Raw genomic sequence first — 21,714 nt, forward strand, 5'->3', positions numbered from 1 at the left:
GTTTGTCACTAAGCACGTGTGTTGTGGGCAATGAATTCTTTATAAAACGTTTGGCTGATAAGCGCAAACCTTCTTGAACTTTTCTCTAGTGTCTTCTCTTCATGGAAAAGCTTTACAGCCAATTAGTTATGATGATCCTCACAGCAGATGTGGTCTGAGTGGAAATCCTCAACGCTTCAAATTAACTCTATCAAAATCAACAACAGAGAATCTGTCTAAGTCACAAGCCCTCTTCTAATGTGCAAGAACACATTTTACAAACTGATTCGACACGTGTTACAAACAAATCAAATACAATGATAAAAGTCATACAGAACGTGAAAAAAGAAATACAGTCAATGCATCTGAGACTACATGTATCAATGTGATCTGTTACAACCAATGCACAAATGTTAAATTACTGACAAAATATTAGTGAACATATAGATTAAAACGACAGGGAGAAATGTGGATTAGGCCACATTTTCTGTTGTAAACAGAGCTCAATGTGGCACCGGCCTTCATAGTCTCGCGATATCTCAACCTGGTGATTTCTGTTCAGAGTCTCGCGATATCTCCCAATAAGGTGACTTGTGTTTAGAGTCTCGCGATATCTCACAACGCGGTGACTTCTATCGGCTCTCGTTGTCCAATAAAATGACGCGGTTTCCGCTGCGCTCTTATTTCACCCTCAGATTGAGAAAGAAACGCAGCTCGAGTTCCGTCGACACGAAGTCATCGGAAATAAAACATTAAAAGCGAAACATTTAGTTTTTATAGCAACGTGTATATATTTTGGAGAAATCTACTTTTTTTCTTTCCTTTTTTGGAAGTTGAAAATCTTATCGACAGGAATCGCAGGACGCGGCAGCAGCGCGAGCGACATACCGGCAAACAAAGAAACCCGATTGTCCGTGACATCAAACCTCTTCACTCGATAGTTATGAGTCATGTGCCCGTCGGTCTAGATCAGCAGGTAAGCTGGTGTCGATGGTGGATGTTTCGGGTGTGTTTTGGATAAAGTTGTTAATCCGCGGTGCGTGTTTAAGATGGAGGTGCTGCTGCTGTAGATGAAGCGGATGATGGCGGAGCTGCGGCGCGTTTATTTACAGGATCACACGCGTCTCGGTAAAAAAATATGTCAGGCCGGTTTGATTTGAAAACGGTTGATCTTTGTGTAGTTTTAATTGTGTATTGTAACATTCAGTCAGTTCGCAGGAAATAATTAAAGATCGACCAGAAAAACTTTCCGATTGTGAATTAATTCCGTTGCGCTTCGGGCCTTTAATTAAACCGTCTCTGGTCTCGTGTTTAATCCGCTCTTGATTTGACGGTAATTTACTTTCACGGATGTTTATCAAGACATCCGGTACAATCTCATTCCACCGATAGACCTGTAGAGAAATTACACTTTATTAATTTGATTGGCAATCGTTTTGTTAAAAGGAAACAACCGGAAGTGAAAATATTGATTTTTAGAACACCTTGAATCTTCCAAAAACATTCGATGTCAGTTATTTGACTAAAGTGTTTTTTTTCTCCATTTACTCAATGTAATCTTTGTTTTGTAACTGGCTTAAACACGTGTGTTGTAAATGATGTACATGTTGGTAAAGTGAACCGCTCGACCATCACTTTCATTTCGCCTCATTTTCTGGACGTGTTTTGCGTCGTATGTCGCAGCATTAATCATGTAAGCAAACCAGGTCTTTTCTCTTCTGTTTTTATTTTTTTTTATTAATTTTTTATTGGCTTGTGTTTGTTATACATAAACAGTGATTTATCACTTGCAATAAATCTGCAGTAAATGTTTCTGCTGATTTGGGAGAGATGTGTCATCTGTACTTCACTGATATTGATCCTGTTGTTCGGTGCTCGTGTTCTCTCTGGCGACCTCGTGCGGCAGCACCGCGTTTATTCCCCTCATTCTGCCCTCTTTTACCATTCCCTCTCTTCTACAGCTCGCTGTCCTAGACTTGAACTCTGCTGATGTTCAAGGAATCCCTGGAAGTGAGTGTTTCTTCAGTCAAACTCCTGCTCTGTTTTCATTCAGAACGAGTTGATTTCTGCTCTAGATGATAAATGAATGGTATCTCCGAAACACTGTTTGTATGTTTGCCATTCTAACAAAGTCTGTCTGTCATCAGGGCGTTACATTCCACCTCATTTAAGGAACAAAGAATCTTCCAAAAATGGTACGTAAACCTCCTGTGAGCTCTTCTGAACTCCACTTCGGCATGCCCTGTTAACTCATATCAAATTCCAATGACATGCACTTCATCTTTTGTAATTTTATGATGCGTTGCTCGTTAGCTCAATGTTTATCTAGATATGTAAAGTTTACTGCTTGTTTCTATCTACGTGCCAGTGCACTAGAGTCCTGAAATAGATGTATGTCTTGTTTCTGTTTGTGCATGTGTGCTGTTGTGTAGTTTTAGTGAAGTCTCCCCACACGTCATACACACATAGTGGTTTTCCACTAGATCCTGATTTTCTCAATGTGCCATTTTTATGTTGCTCAGTTTTTTTGTGCGTGTCCCAAATCGCACACTTCTGCACTATTTTGTGGTGTGAGTATGTTTACAACTAAATGTGTATATAACGAGTACCCAGATGAAGTGCTTCAACCCGGGGAGAATGGAATGTCGAACACTTTTTGCGTTCTACGGACCTGACTTGCCAACTTGGCTGAGTGGGCGGAGTTACCTGGCCGAAATGTTGGCCTGACAAAATGATTATAAATGGAGAACGTAGCAACTACGAAAACTTGTGAAAATGGCATCTTACAAATGAGTTGAGCGCTTTACCATCACATCATGCTTTTTGGATATGTACATTGAGTGTAGAATTGAGTTTGGCTATGATTATGTCCGCTGAACAATGGCGACTGCTGTGTAGTAAATACAGTTTAGTGTTCCAATTGGGATGATATTACACTGAAAATTCATACACGAAATGGCTGAGTGTATAGTGCATCATTTGGGACACAGCTACACTTGCAAATATAATTTCCCCAGTGGCACAACTGATCAGTACACCTACATGTTAGGATCATGCTACATGTGTCTATAATCCAACCGAGGCTTTCTTGAAACATTGGCTGTGACCCTCTGCAGTTTAAGTTTCCGTTGAGTTGCACCTTGATCATTCGTGGTGGTATGGCTCCAGAATCCTGACTACGTTTTTTTTCTTTTAGCAGGAGCTTTTTCCTCTGGTAGACAGAGCGGTTACTCAGTGGAACCAGGAAGCTGTAAGTCTCTCATGACAGCCTTTCGCTTAGGGAAGCTTTGAGGGGAAAATCTCATCCTCAAATATGCATGGTACCATGCCGTTTCATCCATTAATTGGTCTGAAAACACTTTTTGGAATCGTAACTAACATTTATGCTGTCACTTGGTTTATTTTGGCCACATTCATGTTTGCCAACAGACACCAATTTCCAAAATGTCATTCACAGGCATGGGTAGAGAGATGGGAAATAATGACATAAGAGTGCCTACAAATCTGGAATAGAGGAGCATGTCCAAATGCTCCTGAAATAAGTTCTACATGTCGTTTTTGTTAATTTACAGTGGCAGTTTTACTTTAATTTCTCATCTGCAAGTTGTAACAATTTTGCAACTGAGGGCAGAATATTTAACCAGTGCCAAGAAGTGTTCAGCTTTACTAACTGCTTGATTACCCAGTGCAGGACGCTCGACTCCTGCTGAAGGCTTCATCTGATGACTCTCAGTAGGGCTGGGAAAACCCATTCTGTTACAAATCGTGATTCTTGAGACAAACCATTTTAAAATAGTCTCCCTGATGAGAAATATATGATTTATATAAAAATAAAACAAGTTTAGCTTAATGCTAATACCATGATTGATTGTTAAATGCAGGAAGCTATATTTGTTCAACAGGAACCAGTTTTCTCTGAAGTTTCTTCTCTTTAATTCGTTATGTTCAGTCCTTAATGTTGCATCCATCAAAGCGCCATTTGATAAAGCTCAGTCGACAGCGTTTGTGGCATAATGTTGTTTAACACAATTTATTTAAATGTTTACAATAAAGCACAGATGTGTGTTCCAGTGAGACACTTGCAGTGGAATTCAATGAGGTCCATTTTTAGAGAGTTTAAAGTCAGAAATGTGACTCTTATAATTTTATAAAAGCACTTACATTTATTATTGGATAAAACTGATGTACTGTATTATTTGAGCTGTAAAGTTGTTTAAATTTGTATTATACAGTCATTTTAGGGTTGTTAATGAGTAAAATCATGTTAACATACATATTGTTTATGTCTTGTGTTTATACTTTTGAAACAGTATTTTAATGTGTACAGATTAAACCCCAGTGACTTGCATTGGAAGTCTGGAACACACATTTGTGATTTTTTTTTTTTTTTTTTTTTTTTTTTTTTTCAATTTGGAATTCCCAATGTGCTCGAAGTCCTCGTCTGAGAGAGTCAACCCGCACATCTTGTCGTGACTTGAGTGTGTTGCCATGGAGACGTAGCACGTGTGGAGGCTTCACGCTATTCTCCGCGGCATCCACACACAACTCACCACACGCCCCACTGAGAGCGAGAACCACATCTCCTCGTGGTGGTGATTAGTGGTTCTCTCAATGGGGTGTGTGGTGAGATGTGTGTGGATCGTGGAGAGTAGCATGAGCCTCCACATGCTGTGAGTCTCCACGGTGTCATGCACAACGAGTCACGTGATCAGATGCGCGGATTGACGCTCTCAGAAGCGGAGGCATCTGACACTCGTCCTCTACCACCCGGATTGAGGGGAGTTACCGCGCCACCACGAGGACCTGCTAAGTAGCAGGAATTGGGCGTTACAACATTGGGAGAAAAGTGGATATAAAAGTGTATAATAAATAAATGATTAGTTTAGCAGTAAAAAGGCGTATCCGTATGTTGGATGCAATAAACTACATGTTGTGCAATATTTATAATCTAACAGCTGTGAGTGTCACTCCGTGTCATGAGCTCCAGGTAATTGAAGCGCATCGATCAATCACAACATTAAATAACAATACTTAAAAATTGCATTACATTTCGATTCTGCATTTAAATATTGTAATCTGAAATCGGGTGGTCCGTGGCAGTTCCCAGCCCTATTTCGGAGTGCATTAAGTGTTGACTAACTCTGCCCTCTTTCTCTTGAACGAAGATTCTCCTGGCGGATGGGATAATGGACGCAGCAATGGCTTTGTGAATGGCTACCAAGATGGCCGTGACAACCGCATGAACGGAGGCAACGGTTTTGGTGGCCGTGGCACTATGCGCAATGACCGTGGTGGAAGAGGAGGGTTCCGGGGCAAAACGAGTGGCACCTACAACCCCGTACAGCCAATGCAGAATGCAGGCAGGTGTCTTTAGCAATATAGTGGAGTTGTGGTGGCACAGAAAAACACGTTGAACCAATACCTTAGTATTTCCTACTTTATATTCACTTTTTTGATCTTGAATAGGGTTTGGCTATGATAATAAAGATGCAGGTGGATGGAATACCCCAAAAGATAATGCCTACAACAGCTTTGGTGGACGCTCTGACAGAGGCAAATCTTCTTTCTTCAATGACAGAGGGTCTTCCTCCAGAGGACGGTGAGGGAATGACCTACCTTCGTAAGGGTGTCTGCAGCCACTTCTGGCTTTATCTGAAGTGGTGTTGTGCTTTGCAGGTATGAGCGTGGAGGTTTTGGCGGAGGTGGGAACAGCCGTTGGGCGGAGGACTCAAGAGACGATGAAGACTGGTCCAAACCATTGCCCCCCAACGAGCGACTGGAACAGTAAGTGTTGCCCGAAGGCTACTTGAATGTTTATGATCAGAATTATGAGGTTTGTTTTGGGTGGATGAAAAGCAGATGCTTTGGGAAGTTCCATATTTCTTTCTGTCAAAAGACGAGCATGCTCTGGTTTGTAGTGATCGACCGATATGAGTTTTTAATGTTCGATGCTGATGTCCAGAGAACAGGGTTGCAGATAGGGCGATACAATGCCGATATATCACAGTTTAATATAGTAAATAACAATCATAAAATTACTGTTATGCCCCTTTTTACAAGATGTAATATAAGTCTCAGGTGTCCCCAGAATGTGTCTGAAGTTTCAGCTCAAAATACCCCACGGATCATTTATTACACCATGTTATGTTATGCCTCCTTTTTGGGTGGATTTAGTGTGTCTCTTTAAATGCAAATGAGCTGCTGCTCCCCGCCCCCTTTCCGGATGAGGGATGTGCCTCGGACACTACAGCAACAACAAATCAGAACCCATATGACTGTCATATGTGTTTACGCTGTCAGAGTTAAGCCATATATGTATATGAATATACATCTCCATGAATACAATGGGAACTTTAGCTGCATTAGCCGTTGAATCCGCTAACAAGCACATTTGGAAAGGCGATTTGCAAACATCAAATCACTTTGTCACACTACCATGTACACGAGTGCAACAGTAGGTGAAAGTCTTGTGTGCCGTTCCGAGCAACATATCAGTCATGATAGTGTCGACACATATACCAATTACAATAAACATTTACACAACACGATAATAATGTGAAACATTCTCATAATATAAAGTGTGATACATCAGGATCTAAAGCTGGAACATGAACGGTTGGTGCTGATCCATGCTTGAGAACCTGTTTTATATTGACACATTCACGAAGCAATCCGGTGTAAAATTATTTTTATGCACAAACTTCAACACATTTTTCTATGTTTTGGGGGACATTTGCTTCAAAAACAAAACTTGTCCGCTGCGTCTTCAGCGGCTCTGATGCCGGAGTTCATGAAGACTCTTATTTACAGCAACAACAGCACACTTGAGACATTATTCTTCTCACTGTATCTGCTGCAGCGTGGCAAACTATGGCGGACTGTGTAGGTCACTATCAGAAATCTCAGTTTTGTTATAATATCTTTACATTTATTGTGTGGAAATAATTGTGATTACTCTTTAATATGCAAAGAAACACAAACCTGTAACGAGACATTCAATATCAATGTATAGATTATTAAGAAACTATATATAATGTAGCAGCAATATGAACAGTAATTCCAGTACAAGTCTTCAGTATAAAGAAACCAGTTTTCTTTGTTTCTTCTGCTTGTATCTGGATTTAAATGATTCAGATCTTTTGTTCAATTTGGTTGTAAGACATCTTTCCACTTCAGTTATTCTTTTAGGACCAATTCAATTAATTTGTAAACAAATAATAACACATATTATTCGAGCACTTTTTACCCTCTCACGCTTTTATTTTGACATCCTGAAGTGTCCAGGACGTCCTGTATGTGTCTGTTTGTGGTTCACATTAGTTTAATTCACTTATTCTAATTGTAGTAAAATGCTCCTCCGGTGCCGTTCTAAATGCATGTTATAAGTGAACCGAACGATTGAGCGTCTACATCTGATGTTGTTCGTGAGTAGCGTTCAAATATTTCTCATGGAGAAAGACCAAAACCGTTGAGAGAGGGGGAGAATGATGCAGACGAGCACTTTAACATAATGAGCTCAAACGCGTGCCTCTGATATGTGGACAGTTTAAATATACAGTGTTGCACACCGGTCTATTATTGTAGTAACACAATTGCACGTAACAACAAAACGAACCGTGACCGGTCATTTACATGTCTTGGTCGCTTCACATGCAAGCAGGCGACTCTCGGCGCCCAAGAACAAATTGGCCAAAGGGGAAAGTTTATCAGCCAATGCAGATAATGGTCAAAGTCAGAATGTCGTCGACCACTACTGATTTCCCATTGGTAATTACAACATTTTAGTGGTGCCCATGTGTACTCATTGTTTCCTTGCAGTGAGCTGTTCTCTGCAAGCAACACCGGGATTAACTTTGAGAAGTATGATGACATTCCTGTTGAAGCCACGGGTCATGACTGTCCTCCTCATATTGAAATTGTGAGTCATCTAATCCATATAACTTGTGGAGTTGAATTGAGATTGAATGTTCAGCTTCATGTTAAAGAGTTTGTGTTAATGTGATGCAGTTCCATGATTTGGAGATGGGAGAGATTATTATGGGTAATATAAATCTGAGCCGCTACACATGCCCAACTCCAGTCCAGAAGCACGCTATTCCAATCATCAAGTCAAGGAGGGACCTGATGGCGTGTGCTCAGACAGGTCAGACGTCATTAGCTTAGCATATTCACTTTTCTGACTGCTGAATGGTTGAGTGACAATTGAATGTTTTTGTTACAGGTTCTGGTAAGACTGCAGCCTTCCTGCTGCCAGTGTTGAGTCAGATCTACACGGATGGACCAGGAGAAGCCCTACAGGCTGCGAAGAACAGTGCACAGGTACTAGCGCTTTGTTTTTATCTGGGAATGGTGGAAAAATCAGCTTCACCCATGTAACCTATGTGAACTGATCGCATTCTTGTCCTTAGGAAAATGGGAAATATGGCCGCCGCAAGCAGTATCCCATTTCACTGGTTCTAGCCCCAACAAGGGAACTGGCTGTTCAGATCTATGACGAGGCCAGGAAGGTAATGACCAGCTTGACCAAACATCTCTATACTTTCCCACACTGGGCGTTTGTGTAATCTGTGGCGTTTTGTCTTTTCCTGAAGTTTGCTTACCGCTCTCATGTGCGGCCCTGTGTGGTGTATGGAGGAGCTGATATCGGCCAGCAGATTCGTGATCTAGAGAGAGGCTGCCATCTGCTGGTCGCCACACCAGGTCGTCTGGTGGACATGATGGAGAGGGGCAAGATTGGCATGGACTACTGCAAGTAAGCTAAGGCGCTTTGTTGTTTTCTGGATTGGTTTTGTTTGCGATCCATTAGGGCTGCACGAGTCAACACTGGATTTACTAGTCGTCAAATGTTTTTACACTTGCGTTTGGCTTTATATTTACAACGGATGCAGTTCAATTACTTCCATGTGCGTGTGCTTTTCTCACCCGTAGGGCTGGGATAAACGATTATTTTTTTAAACGATTAATCTAACGATTCATTTTTCCAGTTCGATTCGATTTTGATTATCTCCCCATTAATTGACTAATAGCAATTTATACATGTTGATTTACATATCTCAATGAAAAAAAAAATTCCTTAACATTGCAATATGTTTATTGCTCTTAAAATTCCAAAATAAAAGACTATACAAGTGCTAAGTAATGCATTCTTAGTCAGAGGTAGCATTCAATAACACCTTGAAGCCTTGAAAACACATCGGCCTAGCTTACTGAAAAAAGTGCATCTTTTAATTCTTTCAGAATAAAATAACAACAACTTGATGTCTAGCATTCAATAAAACAATAAAAAGGTCACCCAAAATACTTGTTTAGAGCAATTGAAAGAATACAGTAACCAATGTAAACTTGAGGGCTTTATGCTAATACAGAAGTGCTTTTCCAACACAGCGACAGTGGGAGCCAGCAGCCTGTCATGGCGTCCTTCCTGAACCAACAGAATTGAACATTTATGTTGAAAACACACAGGCCTAGCTTACTGAAAAAAGTGCATCTTTTAATTCTTCATTCACATAAAAATAACAACAACATAGTAATACACTCTGCCACTCACCTTTTTCTTAAACTCAAAAATAAAAAATAAAATTCAAGTAAAAGTGTACAAGAGCAAAATAATGCATTCTGATGTCTAGCATTCAATAAAAAAATTAAAAGGTCACCCAGCCACCCTTTCTTAGAGCTATTGAAAGAATACAGTAACTATTGTAAACTTGGGGGCTTTAAGCTAATACAGAAAGTAAATAATGAAAATAAACATTCAGAATTCAACATTTATGTTGAACATACTGAAAAAAAGCATCTTCATTCACATGCAAATAACAACTTACACTCTGACACTTTCAGCTTAAGAATACTGTGTGTGTGTGCGCGCAGCGCCTCTTCAGGTGCTGGTGCATTGCCGTGGTGCTAGAATGGAAGGCCATCTCCATTTTGCAAAGACGACATATCACGGAATTGTTTCCTTTTAAATTAAAGAATTCCTATACTTTAGAGCAACGAGTGCGTGCCGCCTTGCACTTCTGATAGTCTGAGGAGCCACTCGTGTTGCTACTACTCTCGGGCGCCGCCATCTTTGTTTTGGGTCTGACGAATCGACGCGCATATTTTGCGTCAACGTATTTTTTGCGTTGTCCCAGCCCTACTCACCCGTTAGCAAGATGAGCAAAGTAGCTTTGAAATCACTTCGGTGGTGGTGCAGGAAGTGGATTACTGAAATGTTGACTTGCGTGTCACAATGGAGGTTTTCACATTTGAGTCGTCTTTTAAATCTGTGAGTGTTGCAAGTTATTTTCCCACTGAGCGGTCTTTCAACTGTAGGATAATCGCCTCCGGGGCGTCTGGTCCCGTCTTTCACTGGACCATGTTGAAGACATTATTGTTTTATCCTCTTTTCTTCCAATCTGGAACGCCCAATTCCCACTACTTAGTAGGTCCTCGTGGAGCCGTAGTGACTCACTCAATCCGGTTGACTGCGGACGAATTTCAGTTGCCGCCGTGTTTGAGACCGTCAATCCGCGCATCTTACTTGAGTGCGTTACCACGGAGACGTAGCGTGTGTGGAGGCTTCACGCCATTCTCTGCGGCATCCACACACAACTCACCACACGCCCCACCGAGAGCGAGAACCACATTATAGCGTCCACGAGGAGGTTACCCCATGTGACTCTACCCTCCCTAGCAACTGGGCCAATTTGGTTGCTAAGGAGACCTGGCTGGTGTCACCCATCACGCCCTGGATTCAAACTCACGACTCCAGGTGTGATAGTCAGCGGCAATACTCACTGAGATACACAGACCCCCATGTTGACAATTTTTTTTTTTTTTTTTAAGATTGGATCAAATTTATGCCCCAAGTAGCCTAGAAAATGAGTTTTAGGATGGGTATGCCAAATAGTTATATTGTTTCCCCCTGATGATCTAGAAGGATATTTCAATGACATGTCGACTGGTTAAACTGGTTTTATTCTGCGTGTACGTCATGTTTGGAACAATACATCAGCTTAATTGTACATTACTGAGGCCTGTTCTATCCCAGCTTTATTTTTACATCATATCTGTTATTGGATAACTTCACTGAACAGCTGTCATAGAAGATCAAATGCTAATGCACGTCATGAGATGTTTTATTTAACAATGTCTTGACCATTTTGTCAAGTAACTAACTTGGTGATTTCCATTTAGACTATTCAATCCGAGTTCAATAAATACGGCTGTATTCAGTAACATTGTTTCAGTGAATGTGTGTTCTACGTTTAATGAACAACGATCATAACGAACATCAAGCCCGTCATAGTTAAATGCCCCTTTTCATCAGAGTTGTAAATAATTTTTTGACTAGTTGGCCCAATTTATGTTTAAATGTCAGTGAAATGAAATATACTGCACATTCACAAGAGTTCTCTTTGGTAGAGGATAACCTGTTTTAATAATTGTGGAATAATTTCTGACATGATCTTCTGGTGATCTCAGTTTGGTGTATGAAAATTATGGTTCAGTATATTGTTTAAATTGTAATTATATTGTATGATTTTAAGAATACCCATTTTGTTTCCCACTGATTGGGAAAACGCCCATTTTTGTTCTGCACTCTGAGATTTGTCTCCGCATACTTTTCAAAATAAGAGTCCCCAGTGTCTTTTCGGCTTGGTTATTAATAAAACTCCAACACTATTCACTTCTGGTTATTTTGTGATTTTGGTTGCACACTAATTTGAACACTATATATTAGTGTTGTCACTATCAACATTTCAGTGGTTTCAGGAGCGCATTTAAAAAGTTGCTTTTCATTTACTTGATTATTGAACTGCATGTTTCCTTCATTGCTCAAGTGTTTTTAAGTAGCGCCTGAATTCAGTTTTATTTACTAAATTTTTTCCTTTTTGTTATTATTTTCCAGAACTCCATGTTTTAAAGTTTAATTTCATTATCAAAATAGTGTCTAATTAATTTATTACTATTAACACAAAGTGAAAAGGGCTTTTCAACATGTCATTGTCTTGTTCTATTGTGTTGTTATTATTACAGTGAAAATTACATTTTACTCTGCAGTCGTAATATATTTGTCTCAATTTCAGGCATCTATAATTTATTTTGATTCATGCTTTTATTATGACGTGTTTGCCGTAAGCTTCACTTTTGCGGATTATCGGTTCGACTCGTCCCGCTGTGATCATTGAGTGTTCGGTACTGCAGAAACACATTACATCTTATTTTAGTATCTACTGTACTTTTGACTTCTGCTATATTCAGCTCTGGGAAATAGAAGACCACTCAATGTTTCTTAATCAGCATCTCCATGTATGGCACCCATTCCAGCGTCTGTCGAATTCCTGCTTGAATTTTTGTGCCAGCAGTGGCATAAAGTCACCCAACAGTGACGTGTGAGACTGGCAGAGAGCATGAAAGCTGTGATTGAAAATCTGGATTTTTCCAGCAAATACTGAGATTGAACTGTTCCTAAGTTAAAATATTAGTGTTGCGGTGTTTAAAATAAGTGTTGATGTTATCGCATCATCCAACAAATTATTGAATACCGCACTTCTCCTAAATATCGTGCAGCCCTACTATCCATTATGATTGTGCAACTCTCACCGGCCTATTTAAAATGTTCCCTTTGGAAAGAGTTTTTGTCCCACTTACTCTGACCTCTGTGCATCTGTCATTAGTTACTTGGTGCTGGATGAAGCTGACAGGATGTTGGATATGGGATTTGAGCCACAGATCCGCCGTATTGTTGAGCAGGACACCATGCCTCCTAAAGGTGTACGTCAGACCATGATGTTCAGCGCCACCTTCCCGAAGGAGATCCAGGTGAGCATTTCAGGCGACATGTCTGTCAAAGACCTCAGGATGGGTGTGGCTTGACTTGAAAGGCTAGTTTATCATTTATTTAACTTTTGGGGATGTCTGATTTGATTTTGGTGTCTTGTTGTTTCTTAGATCTTGGCTCGTGATTTCCTGGAGGACTACATCTTCCTGGCTGTGGGCAGAGTTGGCTCCACCTCTGAGAATATCACCCAGAAGGTGGTGTGGGTTGAAGAAAATGACAAAAGGTCCTTCTTGCTTGACCTACTCAATGCCACAGGTAATTTAGTTTGATAGCTCCTAAATGCACTTGTCTTTGATTTAATTTTGATATTGCTATGACGACAGTCCGCTCATACACAGGAAGTGTTGCGTTTGAGAAGTGTCATTAAATAACCAGTTGACTTTGGGTGTTGGATGAAGTCTTTTAAGGGATTAAGTTCAATGGAAAGATCCTTGTTTTATATTAGTCATATAAATGTTCTCTAGCTCAGTGGTTTTCAAACAGGTCCTGGAGGCCCTCCAGCACTGCACATTTAGCATGTCACCCTTTTCTGACACACCCGGTTTAAGTCTTGGGCTGCACTAATGAGCTGATGGTTTGAGTCGGGCGTGTTTGAGAGTCATCCATCATGTGCCGTGTTGAGGGGCCCCCAGGACCGGTTTAGGAACCACTGACCATACTGCAGTAGAGAAGTGATGCCTGCTTAACCACCTCCTGAACATAGAGCTTCATCTTTAGCAATGTGAACTATATAAAGATTTAAACTGAACAGTTTTCTTGAAGCTCATCATGAGGTCTTATTTCATTCAGTTATTCCAACTGAGGTTCAGGACAATACTGGGGAGAACGTAGAAAAACCTGGTGAGTAGAGACGTGTTTATCTCCCCACTGGAAGTGGAACGAATGCAAGTCTCATCACTTTATTTTGCTTGAACATTGTTTGTCCTCCCAGCCATTTTCCCCCTCATGAGTTGGTTCTGGAACGTGTTAGAATTACAAATATAGTTAACGCCCCCCACATGCAAACACACACAATAATGCACCTTTCCAGTGTTGCATTTGTGCGTTTGGATCGGTGCATGCAACCAATGCCATGTTGAATTTTTAAAGGTACATGACCGCTGTATTTTACTTGCATTAAGCAGGGAAACACGTGGTTGTCAGCATGGCTAGGACTAGAGTAATCTTCTGAATTTGATGTAAAATTCACACCTATTCAAATTCTTGTCACTCCTCCTCTGCTGCCATTCATTAGCTTCTAATCTTCTGTTGTTATTCAGTGATACTTTATGGACAGAAGGTTTTTGATGTCAGATGTTAATTTGCCTCATTGTCCAACAGGTAAAGAGTCTCTGACTTTAGTCTTTGTTGAGACCAAGAAGGGAGCTGATGCTCTTGAGGACTTCCTGTACCGTGAAGGCTATGCCTGCACCAGTATCCACGGTGACCGTTCTCAGAGAGACCGTGAGGAAGCGCTCCACCAGTTCCGCTCTGGGAAATGCCCCATCTTAGTTGCCACTGCTGTACGTCAGTCTTTATTTTCTTTAATTTCTCAGATAATGTTGGTGCAGTTCTCTGAAATGGTGTTGTTACACAGGTGGCTGCTCGTGGTCTGGACATCTCCAATGTCAAACATGTCATTAATTTCGACCTGCCTAGTGACATTGAAGAATACGTTCACCGCATTGGACGTACTGGTCGTGTAGGCAACCTTGGTAAGTGCAAAAGAAGATTTGATTGAAGTGTGTGTGTGTGTATAGTGTTATCGCACATTGTTTATTTTCAGAGCACAGCGGTTAACTCCCAATTCAGTGCAGAGCCTCACTGTTTATTTCCACAGGTCTTGCCACATCATTCTTTAATGATAAGAATGGCAACATCACCAAGGACCTGCTGGACATCTTGGTGGAGGCCAAACAGGAAGTACCATCCTGGCTGGAGAGCCTGGCCTATGAGCACCAACACAAGAGCAGCACCCGTGGACGCTCCAAGAGGTGACTTGTTTTTCAGCCCTCATTTCTCATTTAGTCGTCTTTCCATCCTCTGGGCACCTGATTAAAATGTTTGTCATTTGTCAGGTTCTCTGGTGGTTTTGGTGCCCGGGACTACCGTCAGACCAGCAACAACACCAGCAGCGGAGGCTTCGGAAGTCGTGGTGGCCGTAGCGCAGGGGGCCATGGTGGAAACCGTGGATTTGGCGGTGGTAAGGGTTTGTTTTGCTCAGGAATACCCATATCTGGGGGGTGAGCCTTGGTGGCGTTTTGCTTGGGTTTCCTCCCTAATTATCAGTGTATTCGCATGAGAACGTAGATCTCGAGTATTTATTGCTGTACTTTCACTCTTACCTGGTATTTCTGGTCCTCAGGTGGCTTTGGCAACTTCTACAGCAGTGATGGCTATGGAGGAAACTACTCCCAGGTGGACTGGTGGGGAAATTAAGACTCCTTCCCTTGACCTCTTCACCCCCCACCCCACTCCCCACAACTACAGTGGATCACCATGCCAAACACACTGAATGGAAACCACATGTACCATAGCCAGACTATATTACCCTGTGTAGCTTTGAAGAACTTTGCAGTACATTTACAGCTGTGATTCTCTTGACCGCATCCGGAAGAGGGTGTCTTTCCACAGGATATGGGGATGCCAGGATAACTGGAGGTTTGGCTGCAGCAGGAACCGATCTCCTGATACGCGGGCAAAAGGAGAACGAAAATTTGCTTTAGGTTCTTGGACTCTAGTTTTCCACTACATCTCATTTCTTTGTGCAAAATGAGAATCATTTGTTTATGTACTGTGCCTTTAAATTTAGACTTTTTTTATTTTTTTTAATGTGCGGCTGACACTTGGCCTAATTTGTCCCCCACCCCCCCAACCGCAGTTCTTTATTTTCCCTCAAATGATTTTTGTTTTGGAAGGCAAAAAATAAGCTTGGACGTAATCAAACCTTGGCAAACTCTGGGATGGTATGTCACAACCTCATTTTGAACTTAAAATTATAATGGGGTCATCGGTGCGCCTGAACACCCCCTCCCCCGATTGGATTTTACCCTCTTGTGTGGTAGAAACCATCACAAGAATTAAAAATATCATTCTAAAAGGAAAAGATCTTGCTCACTCTATCCTGGAGAGGTACCTATTAGAGAGACGGTAGTCTTCTGAAAAAAGAAAACAAGCCATTCTAGTTTATGATTGTAAATTTCATTGTCGTGAAGTCATTGAGCCGCGCCTGCCTCCCGTCAATCCACTTGCTAATTGTAGCATTAAGGCAGCTAGTTCAGTACCACATACTAGCTGTTGAGTGGAGTTTAATCATTCACATTTGTTACTTGACCTGTTTTGGCGGTAGCAATCAGAAGTTTTTTTTTTTTTTTACCGTTCTTGATCTTGATGAAATGGGTTCGGCTCGTGATGACTTCCATACTGGAAAGTTAAAATGGCTACTCTCGGACCACGGCGTCAGAGCGGACTGGCCATGAAGGCTAAGCCCGTCTGAAGTAATCCGCATGCTAGTGTTGTTGTTTTTTGGTCAAGGAGATTTTCGAACCGATTTCTGCAGCAGGCTTCTGTGTTCGTTACAGGTAACATTTGTTCACATTTTGTTTTCTCTTTTTCAAGCTGCGTTGAATTCCTAAAGACATCCTTGGGCTTACTCTACAGACACGGCTCCCGTTTGACCTCCCCAACAGCCCCCAAGTTTACGGCGGGTTGTGTTCAGTCGAAATCAGTGTGTACGGAGAACTGCACAGGCTGGCAGGGGTGCAGTTGTGCTGTAAATGAGACTTTTATTGGTTGGTTTGTAGTGGAGGAGGTTTCTATGGCATTTGGCCAAAGACAGGGCCAAACTTTTAATTTCCCATCTACCCTTTATATCTCGTACGTTACGGCGGCTGCGGTTCAGCTGCTGTGAGGTACTCTAGAAATGAAGTCAGCTGCTAGTCGCTGGCGGTCTCGCCTTTTAACGGGCACAATGCCCGATGAGGGTGGGCAGGATACGTTTAACTGAAGTGCAATAGATTTTACTCTCGTGTGTCGTGCCTTTTGATGTATAGAGTTGGAAAAGGTGATCTGAAGCGAATGCATGGACAGTATTGTGGTAACTTGAGAGGAGTGGTGCTACTTTAGGTCTAGGCCCTTCTGTGTTTATGCCCATCAAGTTTTACAAACGTTGTTTTATTGCACATTTAGGGTTTTATATAAATGTCTTTGAGTGCGTGTCCTTAAGCTTCCTACTATTGTGTGTGAAGATTGTGAAAAACGCAGCTTGTTTACAAAAGGGGGAAGGGTTCTCCAATAGTTAACCAGGATCGATTTGGGACCAGGGGGATTAGCAGTGGGGAATTTAGCTATTTGCACACAGATTACTAGATTCTACTTTTGCTGCTAGTTTGTGTAATTTATTAAGCATTTTTGAGAAATATTTATTTTTATAAGCCAAAAAGTGAGAGTTTCAAGTAACTTGACCAAAAGACAGTACAAAAACACTGGCACTTGAATGTTGAATGTCACCCGTATGCGTGAAATTTATATTTTTCGGGGTAGTGTGAGCTTTTTAATGTTTAAGTTCATTTTGGACTCTAAATCCTAAAATCTGTACATTTGGTCCCGCTGACTGAATGTTTCGATCCGATCAATCACATGCTCAATTGGAAGCCAAAAAAGCGACTCAACCATGCCAAGGTTTGGGGAAAAAGTTACAGAAATATTTTTCTAAATGTGTATCGGTGTAAAGTGTTCAGATTCTACATTTCGATTTTAGTTTTTCTTTCGTTTGGATCTTTACCCCAGTGAATGTCTGGCACACGGCAATCTTAACAAACATGTGTTCTCTATTGTTGCATTTGCATTTTGGGCTATGGGGGTCATGTTCTCTGACAGGTTTGGGTGTAAATTCAGTCTTAATTCCAAAATTTGTCAAGTAATGAAGTTAAAGTGTTAAAAGCATGAAATGAGTGGCTTTTTAATTCCCCAAATCTTGTGAAAGAACATCGCCGGAGCCCTTAGATTAGAGTATTTGCTTTGTGTACTAGGTTAGAGGCTGTGCACTGCACGAAAAATGAAATGTGTGTTTGTATGATTTTAACACATTAAAGTTGGAAATTGCAAATATAGAAGTTGCTCAAGTGTCTTTGCAAAGGGTGACCTGTGGAACCACACACATGACTAAAGACTGATGTCCGATTCAATGCAGGAGTTTGTAAATGAACTGAAATTAAGATTAAAGACTTCAGTTCGTTTATAATGGACTTGTGCAGTCTTCTATTGCTTAATTATGAATTTACACCGATCTGTGGCACATGTTAAAGAACGCTGTTGATGTTGGAAATGATTTGTGACTATTAAAATCTGCTCTTTACAGAAGCACGCAATTCTCAACTGTTAAAATCTGCATTTCCGTATTTTACTGATTAAACTTTTGCTCTTCGTTGAGCAGCAACACATTGTTCAGGAATCAGACTGTTGGATGTGTCTCATTTCTGAGATTAAAGATTAACTTTAAAGCCCCATTATAACATCCGTTTATCAATCGCACATTTGGGAGTTTATGCTGATGTATGTAGTGAAGTTGATCATGTGTTCAGTTTTGCAGCACATTGAAGCAGTTTTCTCAAAGAGCACGCACAATTTATTTTAATATTTTTAATCTGATGAAATGAAGCACAATATGCCATCTGAGGGGTGGGCAGACTTAAATTGGGGTTGTGTTTTGGCCATCCTGTATCTCTGAATATTCTGCACTAATCTCCAGACGCATTTAAACCAGTTTATTTGTGGAGCTGATGTTTGTTTTAAACGAGCATTTCTAAGTGCCATCTGCGTGTTTTAATATAGCCTCCCAAACCTGGTCATCATCAGTGCCCACTGGCACATTGTTCTGTCATTCCTCATGTTTATGCATCTATCGTTTTCATTTTCACAGATGTCCTTCATATTAACTTTGATCCTTAAGCCGGTGTTTCCTAAACTGGGGAACGTGAGGTGACGATGGGAGTATCCGAACACATTCTTGAGATTTACAATTCTTTTAATTTCATTCGTCCAAAATGACATTCAAACGGAGTTCATGTTAAAACGAGCTGGTGCCTCATGAAGGGCAGATAAATGCAACAGCATCTTTGCAGTAAAATATAAAATGATGCATCTGATCGTGTGTGTTGTGTTGTGTTGTGTTGTGTTGTGTTGTGTTGTGTTGTGTTGTGTTGTGTTGTGTGTGTGTGTGTGTGTGTGTGTGTGTGTGTGTGTGTGTGTGTGTGTGTGTGTGTGTAACACGTGATGCGAGTCTGTTTTGCGCCAGACAGGTTTATTGGTGAAAGCTCTTTAAATGGATGTTTTGCTCTTTTACTCAAACTTGTCAGTTGTCCAAAATAAAATAAAAATTCTCTCCTAACCAGATCACAAGGTGAGACGCATATCTGATGAATTTTCATTCCGGTGTAAGTTAAAGTTTGATGACCGATGTCTCATGGACTGGTCCAGCCAAATAATTCTCCACATTCACACGCAGCAGCTTTCACTTTTATTATTCGTAATTTTACCTGAAATGTAATCTGGGATGTTTCCCAATCCAAAGGAAGGACTTCACTATACTATCAAATGGTTGAAATAAGAGAGGGGGCATCTATAGGGGGAGACGGTAGCAGGTATTGCATTTTAATAACATTAACCTTCACAATCATAGATACATGTAAAGACACCTGCCCACATCGCTCAAACCTTCTTATTAAGGGGTCAACATTAACTAAATCACACATTTTCTGGGAATAAAATACCCAAATACTTAATGCCCTGTTTAGGCCACTAAAAGGTGTCCGGCTGAAAAGCTGTTACTGTTGTCACTTATTCTCTGTTCTGTGGACTCTGATATGGTTTTTGTGTAATCCGTCCTTAGTTTCCCCCCGGGCTACACTACCCATAATGCACTGCCACCTGTTCCTAATCCTCACCTGTTCTCCATTCCCTCATCAGTGCCGTAGTGTATAAAATACCCTCCAGTTTTGTCAATTCCTTTTTAGTTCTTGTATTGTTATGTTGTTAAAGTGTTTAGTTGGTTATGTGATGTTTAGCATTATAGTTTGTTCCACTCCAGCGAGTTTCCTTGATTATTCCCTGAATTTGTTCCACTCCAGTGACTATTGTTAAAAGATAGAAAAGTTACTCCTGCTTCTCTTCTTCTACATAAACCTGACGTTACAGAAGAACTGAACCACCAACGGGAGCGTTCTTATTCTACTGGCACCGAACACATCGTGATTTGAGCTTTCAGGTGCACTTCTGGAGCGAATTATTCAAGACTTCCTCTCCTGGAATACACTAAAGTTCAACTTGTTTCCCTTTACCAGACACCTACCTCAAACCCATTTATGGAATTGACCTTTCATAGAATCACGGCCCTCCCGGAAGTAGGGAGTCTTTCTTTTGTTCAATACGTTCCGACCACCCTAGCCATACATCTCTCGCTCTTGTCATCCCCGAGACAAACCCTTGCTCCATTCCTTCCATGGCTCCGGTCACCAAGGTAACTCCACTCCTTTTCTCCCTTACACTGAATTATGGTGGGAACCCTGGGCCACAACCAGTGGCCACACCTGCCACTATACGAGCCAGTGCCCTTGCTTGGCATGGATAACGAGCTAGTACCCATGCCTGTAGCCTTGACCATCCCTGTAACCACACTTCCTGCTGGCCGGAAGAGGACTAGAAGGAAAAGGACACCACCTCTCCAGTCTCTGCCCATATTCACGACCACTGAGGCAGATCCCCAGTCTCTACCCGTCTGTGCTCTCTACCACGGGAATCGCTTCCCATTCATCCACGGCTCTTCTTTCGATCCTCCCTTCTCCTGCTGCTCTGCCTCTGGATCTGCCTAAGTTTCCAACTCCTGCGGCCAAAGCGCCGGACTCTGTTCTCTTCTTAGAGCTGCCTCCTGATCCAGTCCCTGTCCTGCGGAAGCTTATGTGCCACACCTCCCGCCATCACCCCTGGAAAATCATCCTCCTTATCGCAGCTGCTAATTGTTCCAGGGCAAGACAGAACAATAATTGGGAAAGAGGGTAACCTTGCCGGTGCCCATATCCAGAGTAAAATAATCTGAAATTAATCAATTTGTTTGTACCACCACTACCGGGTGTCTATAAAGTAACTTAATTCAGCCAATAAAAGTATCTCCGAACCCATATATTTCCAAAATCCTAAAGGGATAATCCCGTTCTATCATATCAAACACCTTTTCGTCGTCAAGTGAGATGCAGCGACCGGAGTCTGATCATTCGCCACTGATCACATGATATTGATGAAAGGTCTAATGTTATCAGAAGAGCCGAATAAACCCCACCTGATCTATATGTATAGAGATGTCATAACTTAATCGGTTAGCCAGAATTTTTGACAATATTTTAACATCTAGCTGGATCAGGGAGATTAGATGGTAACTCTTACACTCGCTTGGATCTTTGTCCCATTTAAGAATCAGACGGATCCGGGCTTGTGTCATGGTTGGCAGATGTTTTCCATTCTTTAATGATTCCTTATAAACTTCTAACAAAAGTGGAGCCAGTTCTGTAGCATAAAATCGAAAAACTCATCAGCAAAGCCATCTGGCCCTGGAGCCTTGCCTGTAGGTAAGACCTTAATTACCTCACCAAACTCCGAGCTCATCTCAGAATCAAGAGATTTGTTTTTGCTCTGTTGTCAATTTAGGAATTTTAATTGTTCTGCAAAGTTTCTAATATCTTCATCAGTAGACAAATACGTGGAACTATAGAGATCAAGATATAATTCTTTAAAAGCATTATTAATATTAATGAGGTAAATATTTCAGCACCAGCAGATTTCACTGAGGAATGGTAGAAAAACACTCTCTGCTTTATATATCTTGCCTGAAGCTTCCCTGCTTTGTCCCCCGACTCAAAGTATGACTGTCTTGCCCTGAATAA

General features: G+C 41.2%; 1 protein-coding gene across 5 annotated transcripts; it reads left to right on the top strand.

Annotated features, from left to right (window-relative positions):
• Positions 1–650: 650 nt before the first annotated feature.
• Positions 651–18,861, top strand: LOC127653825 (putative ATP-dependent RNA helicase an3). Of its 5 annotated transcripts, none has more exons than XM_052140603.1 (20): positions 651–955; positions 1,941–1,989; positions 2,127–2,174; positions 3,176–3,229; positions 5,145–5,339; positions 5,446–5,578; positions 5,656–5,763; positions 7,798–7,897; positions 7,987–8,122; positions 8,201–8,298; positions 8,388–8,486; positions 8,571–8,731; positions 12,639–12,783; positions 12,913–13,057; positions 13,592–13,642; positions 14,123–14,304; positions 14,379–14,496; positions 14,622–14,775; positions 14,860–14,984; positions 15,147–18,860. In XM_052140603.1, the coding sequence occupies exons 1-20, from the start codon at positions 923–925 to the stop codon at positions 15,218–15,220; spliced, it is 2,208 nt and encodes a 735-aa protein (XP_051996563.1). In that variant the 5' UTR covers positions 651–922; the 3' UTR covers positions 15,221–18,860. The 5 variants fall into 5 exon arrangements, with proteins under 5 accessions (XP_051996563.1, XP_051996564.1, XP_051996565.1 ...); XM_052140604.1 differs by having other exon boundaries at positions 3,179–3,229; XM_052140605.1 differs by lacking the exon at positions 13,592–13,642 and having other exon boundaries at positions 15,147–18,861.
• The last annotated feature ends 2,853 nt before the right edge of the window (positions 18,862–21,714 follow it).

This window comes from Xyrauchen texanus, chromosome 13 (assembly GCF_025860055.1).
Source record: "Xyrauchen texanus isolate HMW12.3.18 chromosome 13, RBS_HiC_50CHRs, whole genome shotgun sequence".
Classification (NCBI taxonomy): domain Eukaryota; kingdom Metazoa; phylum Chordata; class Actinopteri; order Cypriniformes; family Catostomidae; genus Xyrauchen; species Xyrauchen texanus.